A 25,246-nucleotide genomic window follows, 5' to 3' on the forward strand; every position below is an offset into this window, starting at 1 on the left:
AAAAAGAAACCACGCCTTCCATACCTTCTGATATGCCAACCATGTGGATGGCGCCAACGATCTCTGAATCCAATACAAAATCTTTAAGTTACCAACTCCCAAACCGCGTCCGGGCACAACTTCGGCTCCTTCGCCGCCCCCGGCACCAGTTCCCTGAATTTTTCCAGCTGTAGGCGAGATAGAGCATCCGCTATAGTGTTATCCACTCCTGGAACATGAACCGCCCGAAACATTACATTCCAATCCAGGCAGCGCAACACTAAATGTCGCAGCAAGACAATCACTTCAGGAGAAGATGCCGTCTGCTGATTGATTACCTGTACCACTGACATGTTATCGCAATGAAACACAACACACTTGTCCGCTAGCTGACACCCCCACAGCTCTACTGACATAACAATCGGAAACAGCTCCAACAAGCACAGGTTAGCCGTCAGGCCCTTTTCTACCCACCGCCTGGGCCACTGCCCAGCACACCATTCTCCATCAAAGAAAGCCCCATAACCCACTGCTCCAGCTGCATCCGTGTACAGATGCAATTCCAAGTTAGAGACTGGTGCGGACATCCACAATGTCCGACCATTGTACTTAGCCAAGAAACTGTCCCACACCATCAAATCCGCTCTGTGCCCACTTAGCAGTCTGATAAAATGGTCCGGCCTACGCACCCCTGCTGTTGCCTGTGCCAGACGTCGACAAAACACCCTCCCCATTGGCATAATGCGGCAAGCAAAATTCAACTTGCCTAACAATGATTGCAGCTGGCGCAATGTAAGTTTTTTCTTCACTAACGCCTCCTGCACCCCGAAACGAAGGTCCTCTAACTTAGCATCTGGCAGGCGACATTCCATCTTTTCTGAATCTATTTCAATGCCTAGAAAACACAATGTTGTCACCGGGCCCTCAGTTTTTTCCGCCGCCAACGGCACCCCAAACTCTGCGAAAACCTGCTCCAAGGTAGCCAGTAATATTCTACAACCATAACCACCAGCCACCCCTACACATAGAAAGTCGTCTAAATAGTGAATAACTGATTTTGAACCCGCCCGCTCCCGGATGACCCACTCCAAAAATGTGCTGAACGCCTCAAAATATGCACATGAAATGGAGCATCCCATCGGGAGGCAAGCATCAACATAATAACAATCATCAAAACAACACCCCAACAAATGCATCGATTCCGGGTGAACCGGTAGCAATCGAAATGCAGCCTCAATGTCCGCTTTTGCCATAAGGGCTCCCCGCCCGGTCTCCCTTACCAGAGCTACTGCTGCATCAAAAGACGTGTATGACACCGACGTCAAGGAAGTATCGATGTCATCATTAACTGACGCCCCCCTTGGGTAAGACAAATGGTGTATCAGCCTAAACTTCCCGACCTCTTTTTTCGGGACCAAACCCAGAGGGGACACCCTCAACTCAGCCACAGGGGGTGTAGAAAACGGACCTAACATCCTACCCAACGCCACTTCCTTGTTCAACTTCTCCCTAACTACCATCGGAAACTCAGCTACCGACTTCAAATTCCTTGCAAAACAACCCCCCAATCCCTCTCTGAATGGAATCCGAAAACCCACACTAAAACCCTCCTTCAACAGCAAAGCTTTTTCCCTATTTGGGTATGTCTCTAGCCACGGCATCATTGCGGCGAGGCGCACTGGAGTTATCCCCTTTTTGAGTGGAGTCCCCGGCCCGCTGCCATTGAGCCCCCTTTCTCTTAAAACATCTGGAGAAGGGGTGATTACTTCCCCCACACCCTGAGCACTCATGTCGGAATATACATGAGACCCCCCATGTGCAGGAGCCTTCGTTAAAACGCCAGCACACACCCTTTCTAACCCCGCCCGACGGGCTCCCAAGCTTCCCCCCGTCGGGCCCTGGCTGAAAAGGCGACCCTGCCACCTGTACCCCCCCAAAATACGACCCCTTCCCTGGAACCTTGGGCAACGTCATCAATCGCATCCACAGATCTATATCCCTGTGATCCCACTCCAATGACGGCTGCACTGACATGCGCTGCCGAAACTGCTCGTCGTACTGTAACCATGCCGTGCCTCCATAGTTTTTATACGCATCCCACACTGTCACAAAATAACACCACAGTGCTGAGCAGCATTCAGGGCGCTTCTCGCCCACCACGCTTGCTAATATAGCAAACGCATTTAACCAGTTCCCAAATGTACGAGGAATCAACCTAAACCTTCTCCTCTCCTCGTCCTCCTCTTTCCTATGCTCCTTTCCCTTTTCCCACCTTTCAACACTAAAGCGCTCCAACGGCAACAACGTGAAAATGTCCAGGTTCTCTTTCTTCCATATCTTTTCCTTAACTTCTGGTTTTAAATGAGCCCCTAATGGCCCCCTCATACAAATGTACAGACTAGCTTTCGCCCCATCCGACACTGGCAGCGGCTTAGAAGCCGCATCCTCCTTCTCCGTCTGCACCCCCGTCTCTGCCGAACCGGTGGTGACTCCCTGTTCTTGCCTCGCAACCACCCCAGCCCCCGTACTCGTACCCGAGCTAACGCCCCCAGTCCAAACCGCTAACGGCCCAGCCCGCTGTGACCCCTGAACTTGCTCAACTACTTTTACTAACCGCTGTACTCCCTGTAATATCTCCTGCAGCGCTCCACCCGAGGACATATCAGCCCCCCCCAGCACAAGCTCGCTGCCCTGTCCTACTGTTGTTTGTGTAATTCCCTGTATCAGTGTATGCGTGCCTGTAGACCCACCTGATTGAGCAGCGCTGAAGACACCTGCTGCTCCTATGGAGCTGGAAGCTCCTGCGACCATCCCGGATCCTGGCAGAGAATGTTGTCCAACTGCCGCAACTCCTGGCGAGGCCGATATCCCCACCGCCACAGGCAATGGCACCGGCGCGACTCCTGCCGTGTTGGACTCCACCGGAACCCCCGCCAAGACCGCCATCCCCGGAGCCTGTCCTGGCTGGGCCGTACCTAAAGCCTGCCGCAATGTCTCCAGGATAGCCGTCTCAGCGCCGCCGCGAGCCTGTAATGGAAAAAGAACAGAGGAGACACCGCGCACCACAGACTGGTCCTCCCCCTGAACCCCCATACTGCTGCTGAGTGACGCTGAACTCGGCTGACACCCCCCAGCAGCCCTATGCCCGCCCTCACTATGCCTTCCCGGCTCTCCACTGTCTCCTGGGGGGGGAGCACCACCCCCCCCCCCGCCACCACACCTGCCGCCTCCGATGGTGCCGCCCGCCTAGCACCCGACCTGTGCACTTCGGGACTGGAGCTATATGCTCCACTGTCTGCCCCCCGCCTCCTGATGGGAGAGCTGTCCTCACGCTCCCCCACCGCCACGTCCCGCTGACATTGCCTGGCCGCGGTTCCCAGCCGGCTCCTCCTCCTGCCCTCCAGCACTCGGCGGCCGCTGCCCGCTTCCACACGCCGCAGCCTCTTTGCTGCGCCGCTGCCCCCTGGCGCTCCCCTGGCATCCCTGGCACTCACCGCTGGCCCGGTGACGCCGCCATTGCTCCGCCTCCGACCTCTTGCCGCCGGCTCCTCCTCTTCCTCCTCGTCGGCGTCATCGTCGACGTCATCGACCGCCTCCTCCTCGCGCGTCACCGCTCCTGCTCCGCCCCTTCTCCCGGATCCTCCACCGCTCCGCCTCTTCACCGCGCTGCCACGTGTCGCCGCCATCTTCGCAGGCCTTGCCGCATCCTGGGCTCTACCTCCGACCACTGCGCTGGCCGGAACCTGCTGCGCCTCTTCACCTGCCGTGCCCCGAGACCTCCTCCGCTGACCACCGCTGCCGGCTGCAGCACTCGCCCTCCGCTGCCCCCGCATCGGGGAGACCGAGGGGCTCAATCGCTCTGGAGGCCGCAATCTTCTGGAACTCGCCGGGCGCCCAGGTATGTCGCCACCAGTCATCGCCAACATCTGGCTCCTCACCCATTCTGGGCCCTTCTCCCTGGCCTGCTCCCTCATTTTTTCTAAAAAGGCTTCCACTTCAGCCATCCTAAAATACCCCTACACTACCTAAACTAATCTTGGCCCTCACTGACCTATCCTGTCTCACTTCTCACGTACCCCTTACTAGGCCCTAACCACTAGCGAGACAACTGACAACCTCCTCTGACAATTTTCTCAAGCCAAAAGATGGCTGCCCTTCCTGAACCTCCTATATAAACCCTTCACTATCTCCTCCCCCCATTTCAAACCCACCTATCAACTTAGTACTAAAAATCTCCACCCCCCAAGACCACTCCACCCATCATTTTTCTCTCCTCTCATCCCTGCCTGTCATGGCCGCACTGCGCCTACTTGCAGCCAGCTTCGTGCTAACAATCTCAGAGCAAAGCCCAAAATCCCTCCTTATAAAGTGCAAGCCAAGGTAAACAATGAATCAAAGATTTTTTGATTACTCCCTCCCCTCTCTTGGAGGTCTCCCCTTTAATATTGGAGTCTTTTGTGTGTTGCGGGAGAGTTGGCAAGTATGGCAACTTAGCCTTTGTGTGAGTAAAATGTGTGTCCTTCTACATTAGGTAGCGATCCTCTTAAAGAGCACCGGTCACCCTAAAAGATCGCACTAGGAGCTGCATACTAACCTAGCGCTACCCCATTTTCAGAAGTGTTAAACTGCTAGCTCTATCCGAACCCTCAGATAAAGCTGGCAGACACTGTAGTGCCATTGTCTCAGAACACCGGACCAAGCTTAAAGCGGTTGGGCGTATTCATGAGGGGGCAGTCCGAGGTGCTGCTTCTTTCCCGGACTGCCCCTCCCGGGCCATAGGTCGTGGGTGACTGCCGGGCTTTATGCAGCAGTCACCGCATCCTCAGATCGCCCCCTCATGAATAGGCCGCTGTTAGCTCTGTCCGGTGTTCTGAGGCTTTGGCGCTGCAGTTTCTGCTAGCTTTATTGGAGAGTTCCGATAATAACCCTTCTTTAGTAAGCAGCTCCTAGTGCATTTTTTTTTAGGGTGACAGGTCCTCTATAAGTTCCATGTCCTCTTTTCTACCTTTTGTATCAATCACACTAATTAAAAAGGCTGTTTTTAAGCAGTCCGTCAAAGAATGGATGCATTAAAAAAAAGCATGCACTTTTGAAAAACGCCTGCATTTTTTGAAAACGCATCTGTTTTTGACAGGTTTGGCGAATGATCTTAATTGAAACAGGTCAAAAAGGCATGCGTTTTTTGACGGCCTGCTTAACCCCTTAATGACCGCCGTATCGGCTTTTTTCTACAAGTGTATTGCAGTGTAAAGGCTTGAATAAGCGATCGGACGATCGCTTGATCAAGCCAGGAAGAAGAAAATGTAAAAAAGTTTAAAAAAAAAAAATTAAATCTTTTTAGAATATAATTAAATAAATAAATAAAATAATAGTCCCATAATCTCCCCAATTACACATAAAATGCAAATAAAGTATATAAAACACAAAAACACGTACATATTTGGTATCACCGCGTCCATATTAATCTGTACAATAAATCTAAATCAATATTGAACCCACTCGGTGAACGACGTAAAAAAAAACTAGAAAAAATTCCCGTAATATACAATTTTTCATCAAACACTAAACACTAAAAATGTTCTAAAAAGTGATCAAAAAAAGTTTCGTTCCCTAATATGATAATACTGAAAAGAACAACTCTTTTCGCAAAAAATAAGCCCTCAAACAGATCTGACAACAGAAAAATACAGAAGTTATGGCAATGAAAAGTTGTCAATAGTAAAAACAATGCGATTTTCTCCAATATTGGTTTTGCTCAGGAAAATTGAGCAAAGATGAGAAAAACTATATAAATGAGGTATCACCGCAATCGTAGTGAACCAGAGAATAAAGATAAAATATTATTTTTACATTACGGTGAGCGGGGGGAAAAAATGCTAAAAACCCAAAATAAAAATTGATGATTTTGTTTGTGTCCCCCTTGAAATAGTTAATAAAATCTCATGAATAAGCTTTAGACTCCCAAAATGAATTATCTATACATTGTATCTCATCCCGTAAATAATAAGCCCTCAAATGTTTGCATTACCAAAAAAAATTAAAATTTATACGTTGTACAATGTGACAATACAAATCTGCTGTGAATGGCGCCTCCATTCATTCTATACTTGTCCGTGTGCCCGTACAGCCGTTTACCACCACATATGGGGTATCAGTACACTTGGGAGGAATTGGGCATAAAATGTTGCAGTGCGTTTCATAATTTAATTTATTCTGAAACTGTCAGTTGTGGCCTAAATGAATGTATTTTCCAAAAAAATTCGAAAGTTTCTAAATCGCAGGTCCATATTGTTTTAACCCATGTGAAACACTTAAAGGGTTAATGGACTTAATAGAAGTTGTTTTACATATGTTGAGGGGTGAAGTTTCTATAGTGGGGTAATTTATGGGGTTTTACTATTATTTAGGCCTCTCAAAGTCACTTGAAAGCTGAGTTGTCCCTTAAAATGTGAGTTTTGGCAATTTTCATGAAAATGAGAAAAATGGCACCTAAAGTTCTGCACCTCATAACATCCTAGAAAAATGACCGGAAGCATAAAATATCATCCCAACATAAAGCAGATATTCTGTAAATGTTAATTATCAAGCTTTTTGGGTAGTTTTACTTCCTGTCTGGAAAGCAGAACATTTCAAACTTGGAAAATGAAGAATTTTTACAAACTTTTGCCAAATTTTCACTTTTTTTCAGAACTAAACGCAAAACTTAAATTTTGTAACTAACATGAAGTACAATGTGTCACGAGAAAACATTCTCAAAATCACCCGGATATGTTAAAGCGTTCCGAAGTTATAACCAATTATCGTGAGACATGTCAGATTTGAAAAATCAAGTCTTGTCATTAAGCTGAAAACTAGTGTCGGTGATAAGGGGTTAAAAACGGGCCAAAAAACGCGTTCAAAAGGGTGTGCCAAGGGTGTGCCATAACCCTTGGGTATATAAATAGGCACCTTGGATTATTGTGTCCAATCACCCATTTCTGTTTCTTTTCTGCATGTTCTATAATGGGTGAACAAGCACATCTGCCACATAAATATAAAATTAGTTTTTAAAACAAGCGAGCAATAATGCGAGTAATAAAGGTATGGTTGCAGTAATGATCCTAACCTCTACATAGCACTGTAGAGGTTAAAATAAGTGGTAGATTTTCTTTAAAAACCTGAAATAGATCTTTCTTTTCATCTTTATGGGTTTTTAATTTCTACCCTGTATTTTATTATAGAGTTGGGACATCCAGCTTGTTTGCTGGGCATATATATACATACGTTTTATCATACATCCGCATCTATGAGCCCTGCAGCTATAGTATAGCTGACCTTTACTCCCGGGTGACATCATGTGATGTAGAATAAGTCACATGACACTGAGATGCCGAGCAACTGCCGCCCTCCCAGGGCCTAACGGTCTCCTAGACACCGGCAGACATGTCACCTCCGCTGGTTCTGGCTGTGACACTGATATATCTTACTGTATGTACAGTGTAGAATATTTTAGGTGTTTTCCTGAATTTATCATGACATACTATGAGTCTTTACTACAGAAGTCTCCTAAACAACACTTTGAAGGCCCAGAGAGAGGAAAGTTTTAGGTTACATTGTGTGTATATCGCAGACCTCCTTTATTTCAGTATGCATTGAACACAACAAACCTTCACTTTCCAAAAGTTCTTGGAGCATCGTACAGTGATACTATTTTTGCCTGAGATGATACTAAGATATAATTTAAAGGGGTATTCCAGGAATAAGCATAATTCATATACGAATTATCTCTAAAATATATGTAACCAGATGTTATTTAAAATGATGCTCCCATTAGCAGAAAAATGTTGTGGACATACACTACTAGAAGAATTAAAATGCTACTGGCCCTTTAATCAGTCCATTGATTTTGTCCCTGTGGAGGAGACACAGGACAGAAGATACACATCACAGGTCCTGCACCTGCCTGGGAAGTGATCTCCACTATGTTTGACTGTAGTTGTTTGGTTGCAGCGCATCCACTATGGCCAGTGTTGTGATTCAACGTCATCTCAGTGGGGTAATGTGCAGTAATGTAGCAGAGCAGGACAGTCTGTTAGATTATCACTGGGAGCAGAGCATAAGAGGGAAGAGCTGTTACTGAGATTTGAGGGATCATGGGAGTTGTAGTTGTAGATAGCGGTCATCTTGGAGATAACTCCGCCTACTTTCGAAAGCCCAGAAAATTTTGTGAATCATGAAAGTAAACTATTTAGCTCTGTTTTGTGATTAATGACTTTGAGTTTTGTTGTATTCATTTTTTATACCATAATGAGTTTTTGTTGATATTCCTGGAATACCCCTCTAAGATAATAGAAATCTGAAGATATTGCCATGGGGGAGCTCAGGATGGTGATGTTGTATAGAACTCTCTCTCTCTCTCTATATATATATATATATATATATATATATATATATATATATATATATATATATATATATATATATATATATATATATATATATGACCTTCTTATTCCACCTCCCCCGGTAGTGTATACCCACTACCTTAACAGCAATATTGAGGAACAGGTTAATTGTAATCCTGCTTATGTGGCAGCCACCGACTCCTGCAGCCACTGGGTCACTTAGCCAGTCATGAGTGGACCTGAACCACAATGTTCCACTCCATACCGAACATTACAGATTTGGGTCCCCGAATACAGTCTTCAGTCCGAAGGGTCAGGGTTCAGTAGTGCTTATCATGTGAAGTACCAATCTCCCCCAAATGTTGGTGCTTGTGCGCGCGCTACAATTGTTTAGGTGCCACTGTTTGTTTTTCTGGCGGCATTTAAACAGTTAAAACCCACTATCGGTACCAGCAGCATCAATCTCCGGTGCTACTGTTTGAGTGGTACTGGGAGTTCAGCAGAAAAGTGAACTTCAATAGGTCCGTTCATCACTATCCGTTACCCGTGGCTCCTGCCAATGACATAGTAAAATTAACCTAATATAGGCACAATGTGGCTGACCCTATTATGTTCTCGTACTTTGGTAAATTTTCTTATTTGTGGCCAACCCCATTGAGCCTAGAAGCTTTTATTACCATTAGCCTGTCGTACATGTGAGATTACATTAAATGCATCCAACCTCTAGCTCCATGTTGTGCTGCCATTGTCTTGTGGCTATGCTCTAAAGAAGGTTGTGATTGGCAGCGAGATGCCATCATGGGATTGTGCCTCCTTTATGACTGTAATTCTGTATTCCCCATAGGTGGCGAATAGTCATGACCTGCGTTTTGTAAATGTTATTGGAATCTTGGAAGGAGAAGTAGACAATCTTTCCTGGAATGAGAGTCAACATGAAGACAGCCAAGTACGGCCCTATACAGAAGGTACCTCCAAGTCCCATCAGGCTCTGTTCCTGCGTTTCCCTCCTTATAGGCAGTAGCGAGTGCCGTAAATGGATATATTGGAGGTGAACATGCTGATTATTACTATTACATTACTTCTTCATTTCTGTCCTTTAGATATCAACCACACAGTGTCCCCCATACTGCTGGAGAAGACCCCGAATAATTCTGAGGTAAGTCCATTTTCAGCTATATAGTAGTTGATATGTACCACGTATCTGCTGTTGGTAGAGGGGCACTAGATGTTGTAGGAAATCTTCCTTAATTACTTTAATTTACTATTATCAGACAGATGGTGATTATTTTCTAACCCATTAAAGGGTTCTGTCGGATAGTGATTATTCTACAATGGAACCTCCAATAGAATATTTCTGTATCAACTCATAAGGAAATTACCCTAGAGCAGTGATGGCAAACCTTTTAGAGGCCGAGTGCCCAAACTACAACCAAGAACCACTTATTTATCGCAAAGTGCCAACACAGAAATTTAATTTGTGATTTATTCTCCCTTCTCTGTCACAGTTTTCATTGATACCAGCCCCTGAGGACACCAATAAAGCAGAAAATAGTCCCAGGTACAGCTGTCACTTTAAAATAGCTCTGTGCACAGCAAGTCCTGGGCTGTCTGGGACTGCAGGAAGATCCCTGGAGTCATCTCTGGTGATGGCCTGAGTGCCCACAGAAAGGGCTCTGAGTGCCACCTCTGGCACCAGTGCCATAGGTTAGCCATCACTGCCCTAGAGTCAGGAGAAAGGGACTGGAGTCAGCTTTAAATGGGCTTATCATCTGCTAGTCCTCTGGGGATTTGCTCCGCAGGGTTTCAACATTTCAACAGTCGAACTGCAGAAACTGTGGGGCAGATTTATCAAGCTGTCTAAAAAGTCAGAATATTCTTAGTTGCCCATGGCAACCAATTACAGTTCAGCTTTCATTTTACCAGTGCTCATAAATATTTTAAAGGGGAGCTGTAATTGTTTGCACAGGTATTTAATAAGTGTGTGCGCTGGGATTTTGGCACACTCAACCCTTTTTGTGGTGCAGCTGCGTTGGCTTCCATGCAAAACAAATTGTGGGGCGTGCCGTCAGACGTTTCGACTGATTCGGAGCGAGCGCGGGATTTAACTTTCAAATTGTGTTGCACACCCTGGGGCACATTTACTAAGGGTCCGCGGACCACATTTTCGTCGGGTTTCCCGACTTTTTCCATTTTGCGCTGCATTTAACAGGGGTTTTTGGCGCACGCAATCAGATTTTGGTGCAATAGCGCCGACTTTAATGCGACAAATCAGAGGCATGGCGGTCGGACAACCGGACTGATTCGGACTGAGCGCGGGATTTAACATTCAAAATTGTGTCGCAAGCCCAAGCACTTACATGCACCGGGAAGAAGATGGTGAACTCCGGCGGATCTGAGCAGGGAAGCAACACATGCAGGATCTTGGGCGCACGATCTTAGTGAATCGCGGCAGCTCCAAATCCTCGTGGGACAATGCACCTCACGGATCGCAACGAGACGGGTAAGTAAATGTGCCCCCCTGTGTTTAAAATGCACCACTTAAAAGATGGTGAACTCTGTCGGACCTGAGCGGGGAAGTGACACATGCTGGATATCGGGCGCACAATCTTAGTGAATCGCGGCACAGTGCATTATAGTCGGACAATGCAATGAAACATATGGTTGCAGTAATGATCCTAACCTCTACAAAGCACTGTAGACAGTGACAGCAGGGGAAAGGTTTCATCATGCATCCGCATCTATGAGCCCTGCAGCTATACTATAGCAGATCTTTACACCCGGGTGACATCATGTGATGTAGAATAAGTCACATGACATTGAGATGCCGAGCAACTGCCGCCTTCCCAGGGCCTAACGGTCTCCTAGACACCGGCAGACATGTCACCTCCGCTGGTTCTGGCTGTGACACTGATATATCTTACTGTATGTACAGTGTAGAATATTTTAGGTGTTTTCCTGAATCTAACATAACATACTGTGGGGCACATGTATCATTTGTTTTCTTTGGCGACTCTTAAAGTTGGCTGAGGTCAGGATACTTTATCAGTGCTAGGTATCTTTATAGATTTTCAGTTGTGATACAAGTCTGTTTTTTTTTCTTGGTCTCTGATTTGCGTTTTTTTTATTTTTTCAGACTTTTTTAGATGCATGTATGCCACTAAGCATGGGGTCAGTTTGCACCAAAAAAGTCTCTAATTTGCACCTGAAAAGTCGCAAAACAAAGACAACATGGGGGTCATTTACTAAGGGCCCGATTCGCGTTTTCCCAACGTGTTACCCGAATATTTACGATTTGCGACGATTGTACCTGAATTGCCCCAGGATTTTGGCGCACGCGATCGGATTGTGGCGCATCGGCGCTGGCATGCACGCGACGGAAATCGGGGGGCGTGGCCGAACGAAAACCCGACGTATTTGGAAAAACCTCCGCATTTAAAAACCGAAAATGTGTCGCTTGGGAAGCGCTTACCTTCACCTGGTTCAGCTCGGTGTATTCCGGCGCGTTCAGATGATTTTCAGCGCAGCAGCGCCACCTGGTGGACGGCGGAGGAACTACCTTCATAAATCCTGTCCGGCCCCGAATCCTGTTCAGAGAACGCGCCGCTGGATCGCGAATGGACCGGGTAAGTAAATCTGCCCCCATGTGTCTTGGAAAGATACATTTAGGCTCACTACAACAGACACAACCACCAGCTAGCACCCAAATATTTAAAAAAAAAAAAACGCCTATGAGTCTTTAATTTGCAATTCTTACAGCGACTATGCCACCTCCACACCATTTGTGAAGGGGGCGTAGAGGGGTGCAGCGGCTGGGAGAATGGGCGGGCATGGGGCATTCCCAGCCCCTGCCTGCGTAATTTTTATAACCTGTTAATTTACAGGTTTTGACGCAAAACTACGCCAGGTGGGATCAGTGATACTATTTTGGTCTGAGATGATACTAAGAGACAATTTAAATGGGTGTTCCAGGAATAATCATAATTAATATACAAATTGTCTCTAAAATATAGATTAATATGTAGCCAGATGTTATTTAAAATGTTGTTCTGGGGACATACGCTACAATGAAGAATTAAAATGCTACTGGCCCTTTATTCAGTTTATTGATTTAAAGGGGTATTCCAGGAATAAGCATAATTCATATTCAAATTGGTCATTAAAGTATAAGCTAATATGTAATTCGTTGTTATTTAAAATGTTCTCCCCTTAGCAGAAAAATGTTGTGGACATACACTGTAATAAAGAATTAAAATTAAGATGGTTGCAATGCGTCCAGCATGGTCGGTGTTGTGGTGAGACGTCATCTTAGTGGGGTAATCTGCAATGGTGCAACAGAGCAGGGCAGTCTGTTAGATCATCAATCGAAGCAGAGCATAAGGGGGAAGAGCTGTTACTGAGAACTGAGGGATCATGGGAGTTGTAGTTGTAGATTATGGGCATCTTGGAGATATTTTTGCCTACTTTAGAAAGCCCATAAAATTTTGTGAATCATAAAAGCTGATGGAGCTTTTCTGTTTTGCCGTTATCTTGTTTCTATGTGTAATGAACGCTTAATGAAGCTTATTAAACGTTTAAGCGTTTATTAAATATATATGACCTTCATATTCTACCTCCCCCAGTGGTGTATACCCGCTACAAACACTACCTCACAGCAATATTGAGAAACAGATCAATTATAATCCTGCTTATGTGGCAGCCACAGACTCCTGCAGCCGCTGGGTCACTTATCTAGTGATTAGCAGACCCAAACCCGCAATGTTCCTCTCAATACTAAACATTACAGATTTGGGTCCCCTAAACCTGGTCTTCTGTCCAAAGGGTCAGGGTTCAGTAGTGCTTATGATGGGAAGCACCGATCTCCCCCAAATCTTGGTGATCCTGTGTGAGCTACAATTATTTAAATGGTTGTTTTTTTGGTGGCATTTAAACAGTTAACAACCACTATCGGTGCCAGTGTTAGTGTTCAAGTGGTACTGGGGTTTCAGCTGAAACTGAACTTTAACAGGTCTACTTTTCACTACCCGTGATCCGTGGCTCCTGCCAACGACATAGGAAAATTTATCTAATATAGGTACAATATGGGTGACCCTAATATGTTCCTGTACTTTGGTAAAATTTCTTATTCGTGGCCAACCCCATTGAGCCTAGAAGAATTTATTACCATTAGCCTGCCGTACATGTAACATTACATTAAATGCATCCAACCTCTAGCGCCATGTTGTGCTGCCATTGTCTTGTGGTTATCCTTTAAAGAAGGTTGTGATTGGCAGCGAGAGGCCGTCATGGGATTGTGCCTCCTTTATGACTGTAATTCTGTATTCCCCATAGGTGGCGAATAGTCATGACCTGCGTTTTGTAGGTGTAATTGAAATTTTGAAAGGAGAAGAATACAATCTTTCCTGGAATGAGAGTCAACATGAAGATAGCGAAGTACGGCCCTATACAGAAGGTACCTCCAAGTCCCATCAGGCTCTGTTCCTGCCCATGAATGCTTTTCCCTCCTTGTAGGCAGTAGCGAGTGCCATAAATGTATATGGCACATGCTGATTATTACTGTTACATTGCTTCATTTCTGCCCCTTAGATATCAACCCCATAGTGACCCCCACAGCACTGGAGAAGACCCAGGATAATTCAGAGGTAAGTCCGTTTTCAACTATGTAGTAGATAGAGTTACATGTACAACGCATCTGGTGTGGTTAGGGTGGCATGGATGGAGGCACTAGATGTTGTAGGGAATCTTCCTTTATGACTTAAATTTGCTGACGGATGGTGATGGCGCAGCACAATTCTGTGGAGTCGCTGAATTAAATGTGTTGCACACTCCGACTAAGCAGTCATTCGCCCCCTTGAGAGCACATTTGTGTCGGACACGGAGCAGACACAACACAAAGCTGGCGCAGACACTTTATAAATATGTGCACAAGCAGTGTATACCCGCTACATACACTACATTAACAGCCATATGGAGAAACCGGTCAATTATAATCCTGCTAATGTTGAATCCGCCAAATCCTGCTGTTGGCAGGTCACATGACCAGTGGCTCCCGTCAGTGACATAGTAAAATTTATCTAAATAGGTGAAACCATTAGGGTCTTGTACTTACCCTGGTACAATTTCTTATTCATAGCCAACCCCTTTGAGCCTAGAAGAGTTTATTATCATGAGTCTCCAGCGCCATGTTATGCTGCCATTGTCTGGTGGCTATCCTCTAAAGAAGGTTGTGATTGGCAGTGAGATGCCATCATGGGATTGTGCCTCCTTTATGACTGTAATACTATATCCCTGATAGGTGGCGAATAGTCGTTTTGTCGATGATTTTGAAATTTTGGAAGGAGAAAAAGACAATTCTTCCGGGAATGAAAAACAACATGAAGACAGCAAAATACGGGCCCATGCAGAAGGTACATATAAGTAGAACCTCCAAGAACCCATCTAGCTCTGTTCCTGTCCCTAGATGGCTGTCGCCCCTTAGGGCAGTACTGTCCTCTTCCATAAATGTCTGACATATTTTAGATTCTGCCTCTGGAATCTGCTGATTATTACTGTTACATTGCCTCATTTCTGCCCTTTAGATATCAACCACATAGTGACCCCCATACTGCTGGAGAAGACCCAGAATAATTCTGAGGTAAGTCCATTTTCAACTATACAGTACATAGAGTTACATGTACCCTGTATCTGGTGTGGTTAGAGTGTAATATTTGGGGACTCTCATGCAGGGTGACAATATCTGATCCAAGTACGAAACCTTCCTTTGTTGTAGGACGGGCGGTGATTGTTTTCTAACCTTTTATAGGGATCTATGAGTTTTGGTGATGGTACAATAAAATATTTTTGTATCAACTTTAGTGGCAGGAGAAAGGGACTGAAGTCGGCTTATCATCTGCCGGTCCTCGGGGGGTTTGGTTTTAACACTGGTTTTCACATTTGATCAGTAGAAGAAAATCCAATGGACCGGTCAATCTGCATTTATTGCCACAATGGAAATTTTAACAAACCTTCAAAGCTACAGTGTCTGTGGTTGGACTAGTTCATTGGATTTTCTTCTACTGAACACTCTACTCATGCAGGTATGCCTGACTGGATATTAGTGTGGTGGTAAGATGGATCCTCATACTCCACGTTTGACCCTCAAAATAGATCTCAGGATAGCAACTTCTGGTGTGACAATGATTTTTGACATACATACGCACTGTATGTATGTCAAAAATCATTGTCACACCAGAAGTTGCTATCCCGAGATCTATTTTGAATGTCAAATCTATCAAGGCTTTTAAGCCTGAAATCTGGCATATCAGCCCTGAAATAGCCGCAATTCGTAGTGCATGACCAGGAAGTGCCCCTATGTCACCCTTACTTAACGTGTGTGTAGGGAGAAATTCTGCATTATGAACAAAGTGCATTAAAAAAAAAATGGAGCAGACTTAATGAAGAGCATGCGCCAGTTTTGATGAATCTGGCGCACACTGTACATTCCCAACCAAAAACGGGCAAGAGTACACAAAACTCATAATCCATAAAAATCAATTCTTTGATACTTAATTATGAAACAAGAAATATATAAATATATATAAAATTAGATTTCTTGTATCATAATTAAGTATAAAAGCATTGATTTTTATGGATTATGAGTTTTGTGTACTCTCGCCTGTTTTTGGTTGGTATATATGACCTTGTGGTTGAGCGAGTGGGTACAATCTGTTGGGTACCTGTTTCAGGCTTTTTGGTAGCCACTCTGCACACTCCACAGGCGAACTGTTTTGCCCTAGTTTTGATAAATGTGGGCTAATGTGATATACACTGTCCAACTCCTTGACACAGTTCTATGTCTATTTTTGGAGCTCCATCAGCCATCAGTGACTTTGGCCCTTTAATAAATGTTCTTATGGTCTGGGATTTTTTTCTAAAAAATCCCCAAAAGTCTCAAAGTGCATAAAAGTCTTAAATGCATAGGCTTCTATTGCCTCCACTATTATGTCGCTCGGAAGGAGGGAGATGGATGGAAAGATGGAGCTCGCTACATTATTCCATCCTGTCTTTTTCACAGTGTACATTGTATGCTGGTTAGAAAGAGGTCACAACTATGCCTCCGTCCGCCAGTATCTGTCAATGGCCATGTTCAGCATACACGTCGGGAGCTTTCGTGATGTATACGATAAGAGTATACAAAAAACGAGATGTGAACCCAGCCTTACAGGTGTTGTAGGGACACCACATGAATGCAAGATCTGCCAAAGTGTTGCCCTCATGAAGAAAGTGCCACCTCATGGAGAAATTTTAGAGTAGCTGATTTGTCTCCATAGACTGGGAGGTAGTAAACTCAACACCACAACTCCACCTATGAGGCACTTTAGGTAAACTCACATACACACATAAATAGTTTTTTCCAAACAATTAACCGCCACTGTCAGATCTTCTTTCTATGTGCCGGACTCCCAACCAGCACTGCGTCTTCCGGGCAAATCTCCATCATATATATCTCCATCCATCTCCACAAATCTCCTTTTTTTCTGCCAGCTGTGACTTCACATTATGCAATAAAAAGAGATATCAAAAACACAAAAACAAGTACCGTATTTTCCGGACTATAAGGCGCACATAAAAGCCTAGGATTTCCTTAGAAATACAAAGTGCGCCTTATAGTCCGGTGCGCCCTATGTATGGCGCAGGGCAGCGGACCATACTTACATAGGTCCCCGAGACCTGAGACAGCAGATCTCCAGCGGGAACTGCAGACCACGCGGCACGAACAACTTCTGCCGCGTCGGTCTACAGTTCCCGCAGGAGATCTGCTGCCTCCGGTAGCGGGGACCTATGTAAGTATGGTCTGCTGCCATCCTCCCCCCTGAAAGGACCCCCTTCCCCGCTCACCTCTCCGGCCGCTCCGTCTCCGCTCTGCCACACTCTGCCACGCCCCCGGAACTCCGCCACGCCCCCGGCCACCCTGCGCCTTATAGTCCGATGCGCCTTATATATGGAATAATTCCATATATAAGGCACATAAGACTGATGCGCCTTATATTCCGGTGCCCTAATGGCCCGGAAAATACGGTAACGGTAGGGAGGGAGGGATGGAGGGACTGCTTCACTGGTGGCGCGGGCAAGGGGAGGGAACCCAAACAGGGTCATTAACGCCCCATAAAGTGCAACACACAATAAATATCGATGTATATGTGCATATTACAGTCACCCCAGTCAGAGGGCACCCTCCATAGGCAGTTGGCGTGCCCTTCAAGTTAGCAGCTACGTAATATTCACTATATCTAATCCTTTTTTCTGGTTTTATAGGAGCTGTCATATATGATTCCCCTAGACAAGAGCAAATATGTCTTACATCTAGTGCACAACGCGTGAGTATTCCTTCAGTTTAAGGAGTTGCAAACTAAATATTATGTATGTATCAAAAAAGATATTGTCCCCAAATTGACAGGTCAATATGAACTGTAAGTGGTCATAGAATAGGCCACTATATATTTTATTGTATATAGGAGTTAATTAAAGTGAGTGATAGCTCTGTGCCCAAGTCACTACTAAAAGGAATCTAGTGCCTAATTACTAATTACTGCGAATAATACATTAATGTTCCAGGATTGCACCTGAACTTGGAGAACTCTGCTGCACTTTGTAAGCAATCTCTTCACGGAACACACCGCAGACCCTTCCCTCCGCTGTGTGTAAAACCAGTAGCAGCTTGTAGTTAGATATTAGAGTATGGAAGGGAATAGGGGGTAGTGTAATGCAGAGATCAAGAGGAAAGTAATGTGCCTCAAGTCCAGCTACAATCCTGGAATATAAAAGCATTTAATTTTACAGTCATGCTGCCAGTAACAGCACACATGCAGGTATGGTTACACAGCTCTCCAGGGATCATTTTTAACACTCTCTGCAGCTTTGTATGGTCAAAACTATGGCTAGACCCCCTTTAATGATTAGTACATCTCAGTTTTTAGAGGTTTGTTGCTAGCTCTCACTATGTTTCTACGGTGATCAGAGTTACTGCCAACTACCAACTGCTTATAAAGCAATTTTTCATTTAAAAAAAACTATGTATAATAAAAAAAAACAGTTTTTCAGCTAGTTGAGATTTGCAATGTAAATGTAATTTTAATTAATTAATATTCTTCTTAACTATTATGTATATGGTCTACGTATTATAAATGTCTCATTATGTCCTCCGTAGAAAGCTAACAACACCAGACTTCAAAGTGTTTTCATATAATGAGAGCCAAGAACTATATTCCTGCCCCCCTCATATTAATGTAAGTGATTTTGCAGGTTTTTGTTGACAATTTCAAAATTTCCAGTAAAAAGTTCTGCGGCACAATGTGGGCAAATAGCTCATGTTAGATTGGAAATATTGCATTTGGGTTCTACCGGGTTCTGTTGCTCCATGCAGAATATAGTTTATACAAGCAATATGCTAATTTCAATGAGATGTTGTGGGGGAGACGCCTGTTGATTGTGAGTTACCTTGCATGTTGGCTGTAGCTGAACAATATTTTGTCTCAACTTTCTTTAGACCTCGTGTTATTATCAAGGATACATAGAGGGTCATCCACACTCGGCAGTGGCTATTAACGTGTGTTCTGGACTCAGGTAACCAAACTTATCTGTGGACAGTTTGTAACCAAAAAGGAAAACACACACAAAGTGATTAAAGATGGTCATATATTTTAGAAATCTACCATAAATCAAGGCACTGGGGCTGTGGTTATATTATTATATTTGTTATTCATGGCCTCTTTCCTTTTAAAATCAACATTTAATATTATGTTAATTAGCCTGAAGGGCTCTGGGGGGTGTTACCAGAGCCCGTCCATGCTACAACTACCCAGGCTGTTACACTTTTCCCTCTCAAACTGTGTGAGATTACATCAGGCAGAGGGGGGAGTGCTGACGGAGCAGGGGAGGGTGAGACAGAGTAACAGCCTGTGAAGCTACAGCTCGGAGAAGCTCTGGTAACGCTTCCAGAGGCCATGTGGCCATTAGCATATTTATACAAGTTGATTTTAGCAGGGAGGAAGCCATGAATAAAAAATATAATAAGATTACCACAGTCACAGTGTCTATGAGTGAGTATCCCTGGTTTATCATGCTTGATTTTGGTGATAGATTTCATTTACAACATATCATTTGGATCCCTATTTTATCTGGGATTATCTGGAGACCCCCATACATATTAGTAAGTTGGCCGATCCCTTTAAAATCTGTGGGTTGGCTCACACACCTCTTATGTATATAGTAGAACTATTTCATGGTTAAACATTATATAGGTATCTCTCCATAGAGGCACCATGTACACAGATGACTTTATGTATATAATCGAGCCAGACGGACCTCTGATGGATTTTAGGCACAATGTGTACAATATTGAAGCTTCTGAGCCTAAATTAAAATGCGGTCTTCACCTATCCAACTCTGAAACTGAGGGAACATACACCGACAACGCAAAGGTACTGTACATTATCCTCCCATTTACTGAGCCTTCTAAACTGCATTGGAAGCTTAGGTAGTAAACCATGTCTACATTTTTGAATTTTTATTATTATACCATTGCCAATAATACAAGATATCAAAATCCAAACCAGGATTCTAACAAAAATGGATCATTTTGTCACCAGGGCTGGGGCCATAGGTAAGGCCATCTGCACACATTGCATAGGGTGAAAGTTATACAGAAATGTAATGCAAGGACTCCCTGTTTGCTTGCCAAACTTCAGCGCTGGCAATGTAACAGTTCTTACAGTACCAGGGTTGCAGCCGGTATCAGTAATACTATGGGGCTTATTTACTAAGGGTACCGCGGCCGCATTTTCGTTGGGTTTCCCGACCTTTCGGGCATTGCGCCGGGGATTGTATCGCATGCGATCGTTTTGTGTCGCAACCGCAGCGGCTTTCATACGACACAAATCAGGGGGCGGCCCGTGGGACGATGCAATGGATTCCGACTACGCGCAGTATTTAACAATTCAATTTGTGTCGGAAGTCATGCACTTACATTCACCGGGAGGAAGAAGGTGAACTCCAGTGGACCTGATCAGGGAAGCGTCACATGCAGGAAATCGGGCGCGCAATCTTCATGAATCGCGGCAGATGGGCATTCTTGCGGACATTCCGGATCTGGGATGGTGGAGGGACCGGGTAAGTATATCTGCCCCTATATGTCACTTTTACGGGGTAGTTGGTGTACAAGTAGGTTACCGCAGGGCCGGATTAAGGGTGGTGGGTGCCCCTGGGCGCAAACTGGTGGGGGCCCTTCCATCAATGTTTTTGGAGGTATATAGCCTGCCAGCCCCCTGTAGTATATAGCCTTCCAGTCTCTTGTAGTATGTAGCCTGCCAACCCCCTGCAGTATGTAGCTTGCCAGACCCCTGTAGTATATAGCCTGCCAGACCCCTGTAGTATATAGCCTGCCAGACCCCTGTAGTATACAGCCCCCTGTAGACTTTAGCCGCCACTCCCCTGTTGAAAATGGCGATCTCAGCGATCTCCCCCAGCAAAGGCAGCTATGTCTCACTGACACAGCTGATATCCCAGACCCCTATGTGCATTGCGGGCGGCCACGGGCCGCTGCTCATTGCACACAGAGCTGAGTCGATGAATGTCGGAAACTGGTGGGGGCCCCTTAAAAAGTGAAAGTGGTGGGGGCCCCGGGGCTCGAGCCCCAGAAGCCCCTCCTTTAATCCGGCCCTGGGTTACCGCCCTTTTTATCATAGAATCATAATAACTCAGCACTTGGACCATGTGCAAAAAGTATAGTTTTTGAAAAAAAAAAGAATGGCAATCCACATTAATTCGACGTTTCAGACAAATGACCTTCCTTAGATACTGGGGAACATATATAAACATGAAATAGAGTAAGTACAGTGTACTCTGAGACATACTACATAAGGACATTGATTTGCAGTTAACATGTAGCTTAACCCCTTCATGACCGTCATACGGCTATAATAATAATTCCTTTATTTATATAGCACACACAGATAACGCAGCTCTGCACAGAGTTTGCCAAATTGGTCCCTGTCCCCAATGGGTCTCAGAATGTAATCAACCTACCACTATGTTTTTAGAGTATGGGAGGAAACCGGAGGACCCAGAGGAAACCCACGCAAACACAGAGAGAACATACAAACTCTTTGCAGATGTTGAACCCAGAACCCCAGTGCTGCAGGGCTGTAATGCTAACCACTAAGCCACCGTGCTGCCCAAGACCTGGACATTCAGGCACCAATGACCATCGTCACAAAGAGGTTAATGGAAATCTCCGACCAGGATGAAGGATTGTAAGCTGAGCACACTGACATACCGGTGTGTGCCCCCTCTAGCAGGATCTGCTCTTCTTTTATCTCCCCTATGCCCTTGTTTTTAAGAAAAAAAAGACTTACAAAATTATGAAATGAAATAATATGAAATAAGATGGGACTCTGCTAGAGGGGGCACAAACCAGCACATCGGTGTGCTTGATATAAAATCCTTCACCCTAGCTGTCCTTTAAAGAACAAAATTCTAAATCCGAAACAGGTAATGAGGCATCAGTAACATAAGAAGAAAAAATCACTGGAAATTTCATGTATGCTCAGATATACAACAGTAATATAAAGGTATAGTACTGGAACAATGGACTCCTGGAAAATATTACTATAATATTATAGTACAGTTTTATAAATAGAGAAGGTATCCATAAAAAAAATTATCATTAGATATCAGATATCTAGCAGATTTAGAGAAAAATAAGGCATCCAATGTTAAAAATAAGTTGCCATAAATTCTATATTTGCACTGTGTATAATGCACAAGACAAGCAAGCGATATCACAGTGCATGTAGTATAAAGCCCCAATGATGGGCAGTATCGGAAGTAATGATATAGTATATGCTGTGCAACAGAGGAGAAAAAGTTCAATGTGTACATATGGAACAAAATATTTTATTTGTTTACATAATTAAATGCACAATACATAGAAGTTAGCGTTAAAAACACTTAAAAAGCCAGACAGAAATAAGGTGCGAATGTCAAAGATATTGGGGTAGACTTACTTACCCGGTCCATTCGCGATCCAGCGGCGCGTTCTCTGTGGTGGATTCGGGTCCGGCCGGGATTCATTAAGGTAGTTCCTCCGACGTCCACCAGGTGGTGCTGCTGCGTTGAAGAGCATCGGAACGCACTCAAGTTCACCGACCTATTCCTAGTGAAGGTAAGTGCAAGCTCCGCGACCCTTTTTTTGTTTTAAATGCGGCGGTTTTTCCGAATCCGCCGGGTTTTCGTTCGGCCACGCCCCCGATTTCAGTCGCGTGCATGCCAGCGCCGATGCGCCACAATCTGATTGCGTGCGCCACAATCCCGGGGCAATTCAGGGGAAATCGGCGCAAATCGGAAATATTCGGGTAACACGTCGGGAAAACGCGAATCAAGCCCTTAGTAAATGACCCCCAATGTACCCACAAAAAAGCAGCTTCAACATGTCAATATGAATGGTAAAGGTACAAAATAAGGGATATGAAGCTGAGATATAGTACTGAGTTGCGGATAACCAGGTGCCAGGGAGGGGATGAAGAGGCCCACTTGTTCCGGAACGACCCAACCACACCCCTAAATGGTTCACAACACCCCCTTTAACCCGATACTATCAGTTAAAAGTGGAGTGGCGTGGGTTGACTTTCTGGCCTACGGCTCCCTATTATATATTTAATAGGGAGCCGTTGAGGTAGCCAGAAGAGCCGGCTCTTCTTAGTGAGCGGAACCTAATGAGCCAGCTAAGAGCCGTAATTCCCATCATTAGTGGAATATGGTGATCAGTGTGTAGTGTATAATATGGCCGTGCCAACCTCTGTCTGAAAATGAGGTAACAAGACACATTTCTGGTCGGCTCCATAAACGTGGACAGTATCCTAGCTATTACGGAAAAGAGAAGAGCAGGATCGCTGGAACCTCGGGGGTAAATACAGGCAGAGGAAAAGTGGAATCAGGATAAAAGAAGACAGCAAAAGTTTGGCCATACTTTTATGAGAGTTATAAAAAGTATGAAAAAATTTGTTCAGCCGGTAGATAGGGAATCCTTTCTTCAGATTTCTGTTTGATGCAAAGACTCCCGCCCTGTGCAATGTGTGCAGTCTATGGGACCTGACCAACACAAACCATTTCCATGGCTTAAGCCTTATATGCAGGGGAGATACCAGGCCAATTTCTTCTGAAGCCAATCGGACAATGTATCTCAGCAGCTGCCAGTGTTGTATTGCAGATCTGGAAATTGTACAATCCAATGTAAAGTTAAAACCAGGAGAAGTAACAATTGCCCTTTAACTGACCAGCCCCATATCATCCATGATATAGAGCGGGAACAGGGGGGCTCATCCTACCCTGCCTGTCAGTAGGGATTGCTGAATCTCACCGTGTTACTTTTTACTATTTTCACAGAAGACGCCAGAGCGGGGAACTGCACACCTGGAGCTGTTTATGGTGGTCTCTTATTTACAGGTATATAATGTATATAGAACATTTTATAGTAAAAGCAGTCTTATTGTGATGACAGATGTGAAGTGACACCAAAGGTTCAGGAAGGTTCCCTGCCAATTCTGTAGAATACGCCTAGGACTGTAGTCCTCCATAAGTCCTTCTACTGTTCTAAATATCTTCCAACTGTGGCCAAAAATGACTTCCATATCTCAATGAATAGTTCTTGTGCGACCTTGTATTCTGCATAGAAAATAAGATGCTGTTATACTACAAAAACACCACTAGAGGGCAGTAGATACATATTTTACACTGTATTACTTTATTATTTAGCACATGAATAGATGGATTCATTTATACTTATCATTATCTATGACGCTGCTTGTCTACACAGTACCAATTCCATGATGAAAATACCACGTCAGTGATTGAGAGCTTGCTGGAACTTATTAACCATGTCAATACTGTAAGTATAACGACTAATAAAGCAAAGGGGTCTAAGGAAGTGGGAGGGTTATTATCCGCACTAGGGATTGGACTAAGGACATGATCCCTATCCATGACTGTATCACGGACCATCTTAACTGTCTATTTTTGGTCATTACAACACTTTGCAACATATTTGGGGACATGTGTCTTTATTTTTGCTTATTTTTTTCATTTTTTTTGTGACTTTTTGTGTTTTTGGGACTTTTCCCTGCGACTTTCGCTGTCGTTTCTCTAGTACACCTTTGTCTGCACGTTGTGCAGTGTGTTTTGTGTCTTTAGGTTCTTTAGGTGTTTTGTGCGACTTTACAGTTATGGATCACTTTTTTTGCTTACTTTTGCAATTTTTTAAAAACAAATCTGCACCTGGTCCAGGGCAGGTACAGAGGACGGTTTTTTTTTTTCCTGGACGCTGTTTTAACTTGTAAATTGGAATAAGTTGACATGCTTTAAAAGGAACCTGTCATCAGAAATTGGCCTTATAAACCATTACTATTATGTTGTCAAGCAGCTGAGCAGATTACCGTATACACTTGAGTATAAGCTGACCCAAGTATAATCAGAGGCCACTGATTATTTGATTGACTCAAGTATAAGCCGAGGGTGGGAAATGCAGTGGTCACAACCTCCCCCAGTATAGGGTATGACCACTGCCCGCCAGCCCCTGTAGTATATAGGCTGCGAGCCCCCTGTAATATATAGCCTGCCAGCAACTGTAGTATATAGCCAGTCCCTGCCCCCTAGTATGAAACCAGTAGCCTCCTTGCATATAGCCAGTGCCTGCCCCCTTGTATATAGCCAGCCAGTGCCCCCAAGATATAGCCTATGCCTGCCCCTCGTATACAGCCAGTGCCCCCCCCCCATCCCGTACATATATATGCAGTGGCCCCCTACCTTACCAAAAAAAAAAAAAAAAACTCTGTACTCACATTTTGGACACCCCT

General features: G+C 44.6%; 1 protein-coding gene across 3 annotated transcripts in view; it reads left to right on the forward strand.

The window, feature by feature from the left end:
- The window catches only part of LOC140127760 (disintegrin and metalloproteinase domain-containing protein 21-like), a 44,278-nt gene that overhangs the window by 6,119 nt on the left and 12,913 nt on the right, over positions 1-25,246 (forward strand). The window contains exons 1-13 of one of the 3 annotated variants that reach the window (XM_072148815.1): positions 7,340-7,446; positions 9,208-9,328; positions 9,464-9,519; positions 13,692-13,812; positions 13,947-14,002; positions 14,656-14,767; positions 14,939-14,994; positions 17,655-17,716; positions 18,547-18,625; positions 18,886-18,962; positions 19,654-19,819; positions 23,781-23,840; positions 24,211-24,282. In XM_072148815.1, coding sequence (XP_072004916.1) covers positions 7,402-7,446; positions 9,208-9,328; positions 9,464-9,519; positions 13,692-13,812; positions 13,947-14,002; positions 14,656-14,767; positions 14,939-14,994; positions 17,655-17,716; positions 18,547-18,625; positions 18,886-18,962; positions 19,654-19,819; positions 23,781-23,840; positions 24,211-24,282 — 1,083 coding nt within the window. In that variant the 5' untranslated portion in view covers positions 7,340-7,401. Of the gene's footprint in view, positions 1-7,339; positions 7,447-9,207; positions 9,329-9,463; positions 9,520-11,183; positions 11,286-13,691; positions 13,813-13,946; positions 14,003-14,655; positions 14,768-14,938; positions 14,995-17,654; positions 17,717-18,546; positions 18,626-18,885; positions 18,963-19,653; positions 19,820-23,780; positions 23,841-24,210; positions 24,283-25,246 lie in introns of those variants that run through there. The other 2 variants (XM_072148814.1, XM_072148816.1) reach the window with 2 other exon arrangements.

This window comes from Engystomops pustulosus, chromosome 4 (genome assembly GCF_040894005.1).
Source record: "Engystomops pustulosus chromosome 4, aEngPut4.maternal, whole genome shotgun sequence".
Taxonomy (NCBI): domain Eukaryota; kingdom Metazoa; phylum Chordata; class Amphibia; order Anura; family Leptodactylidae; genus Engystomops; species Engystomops pustulosus.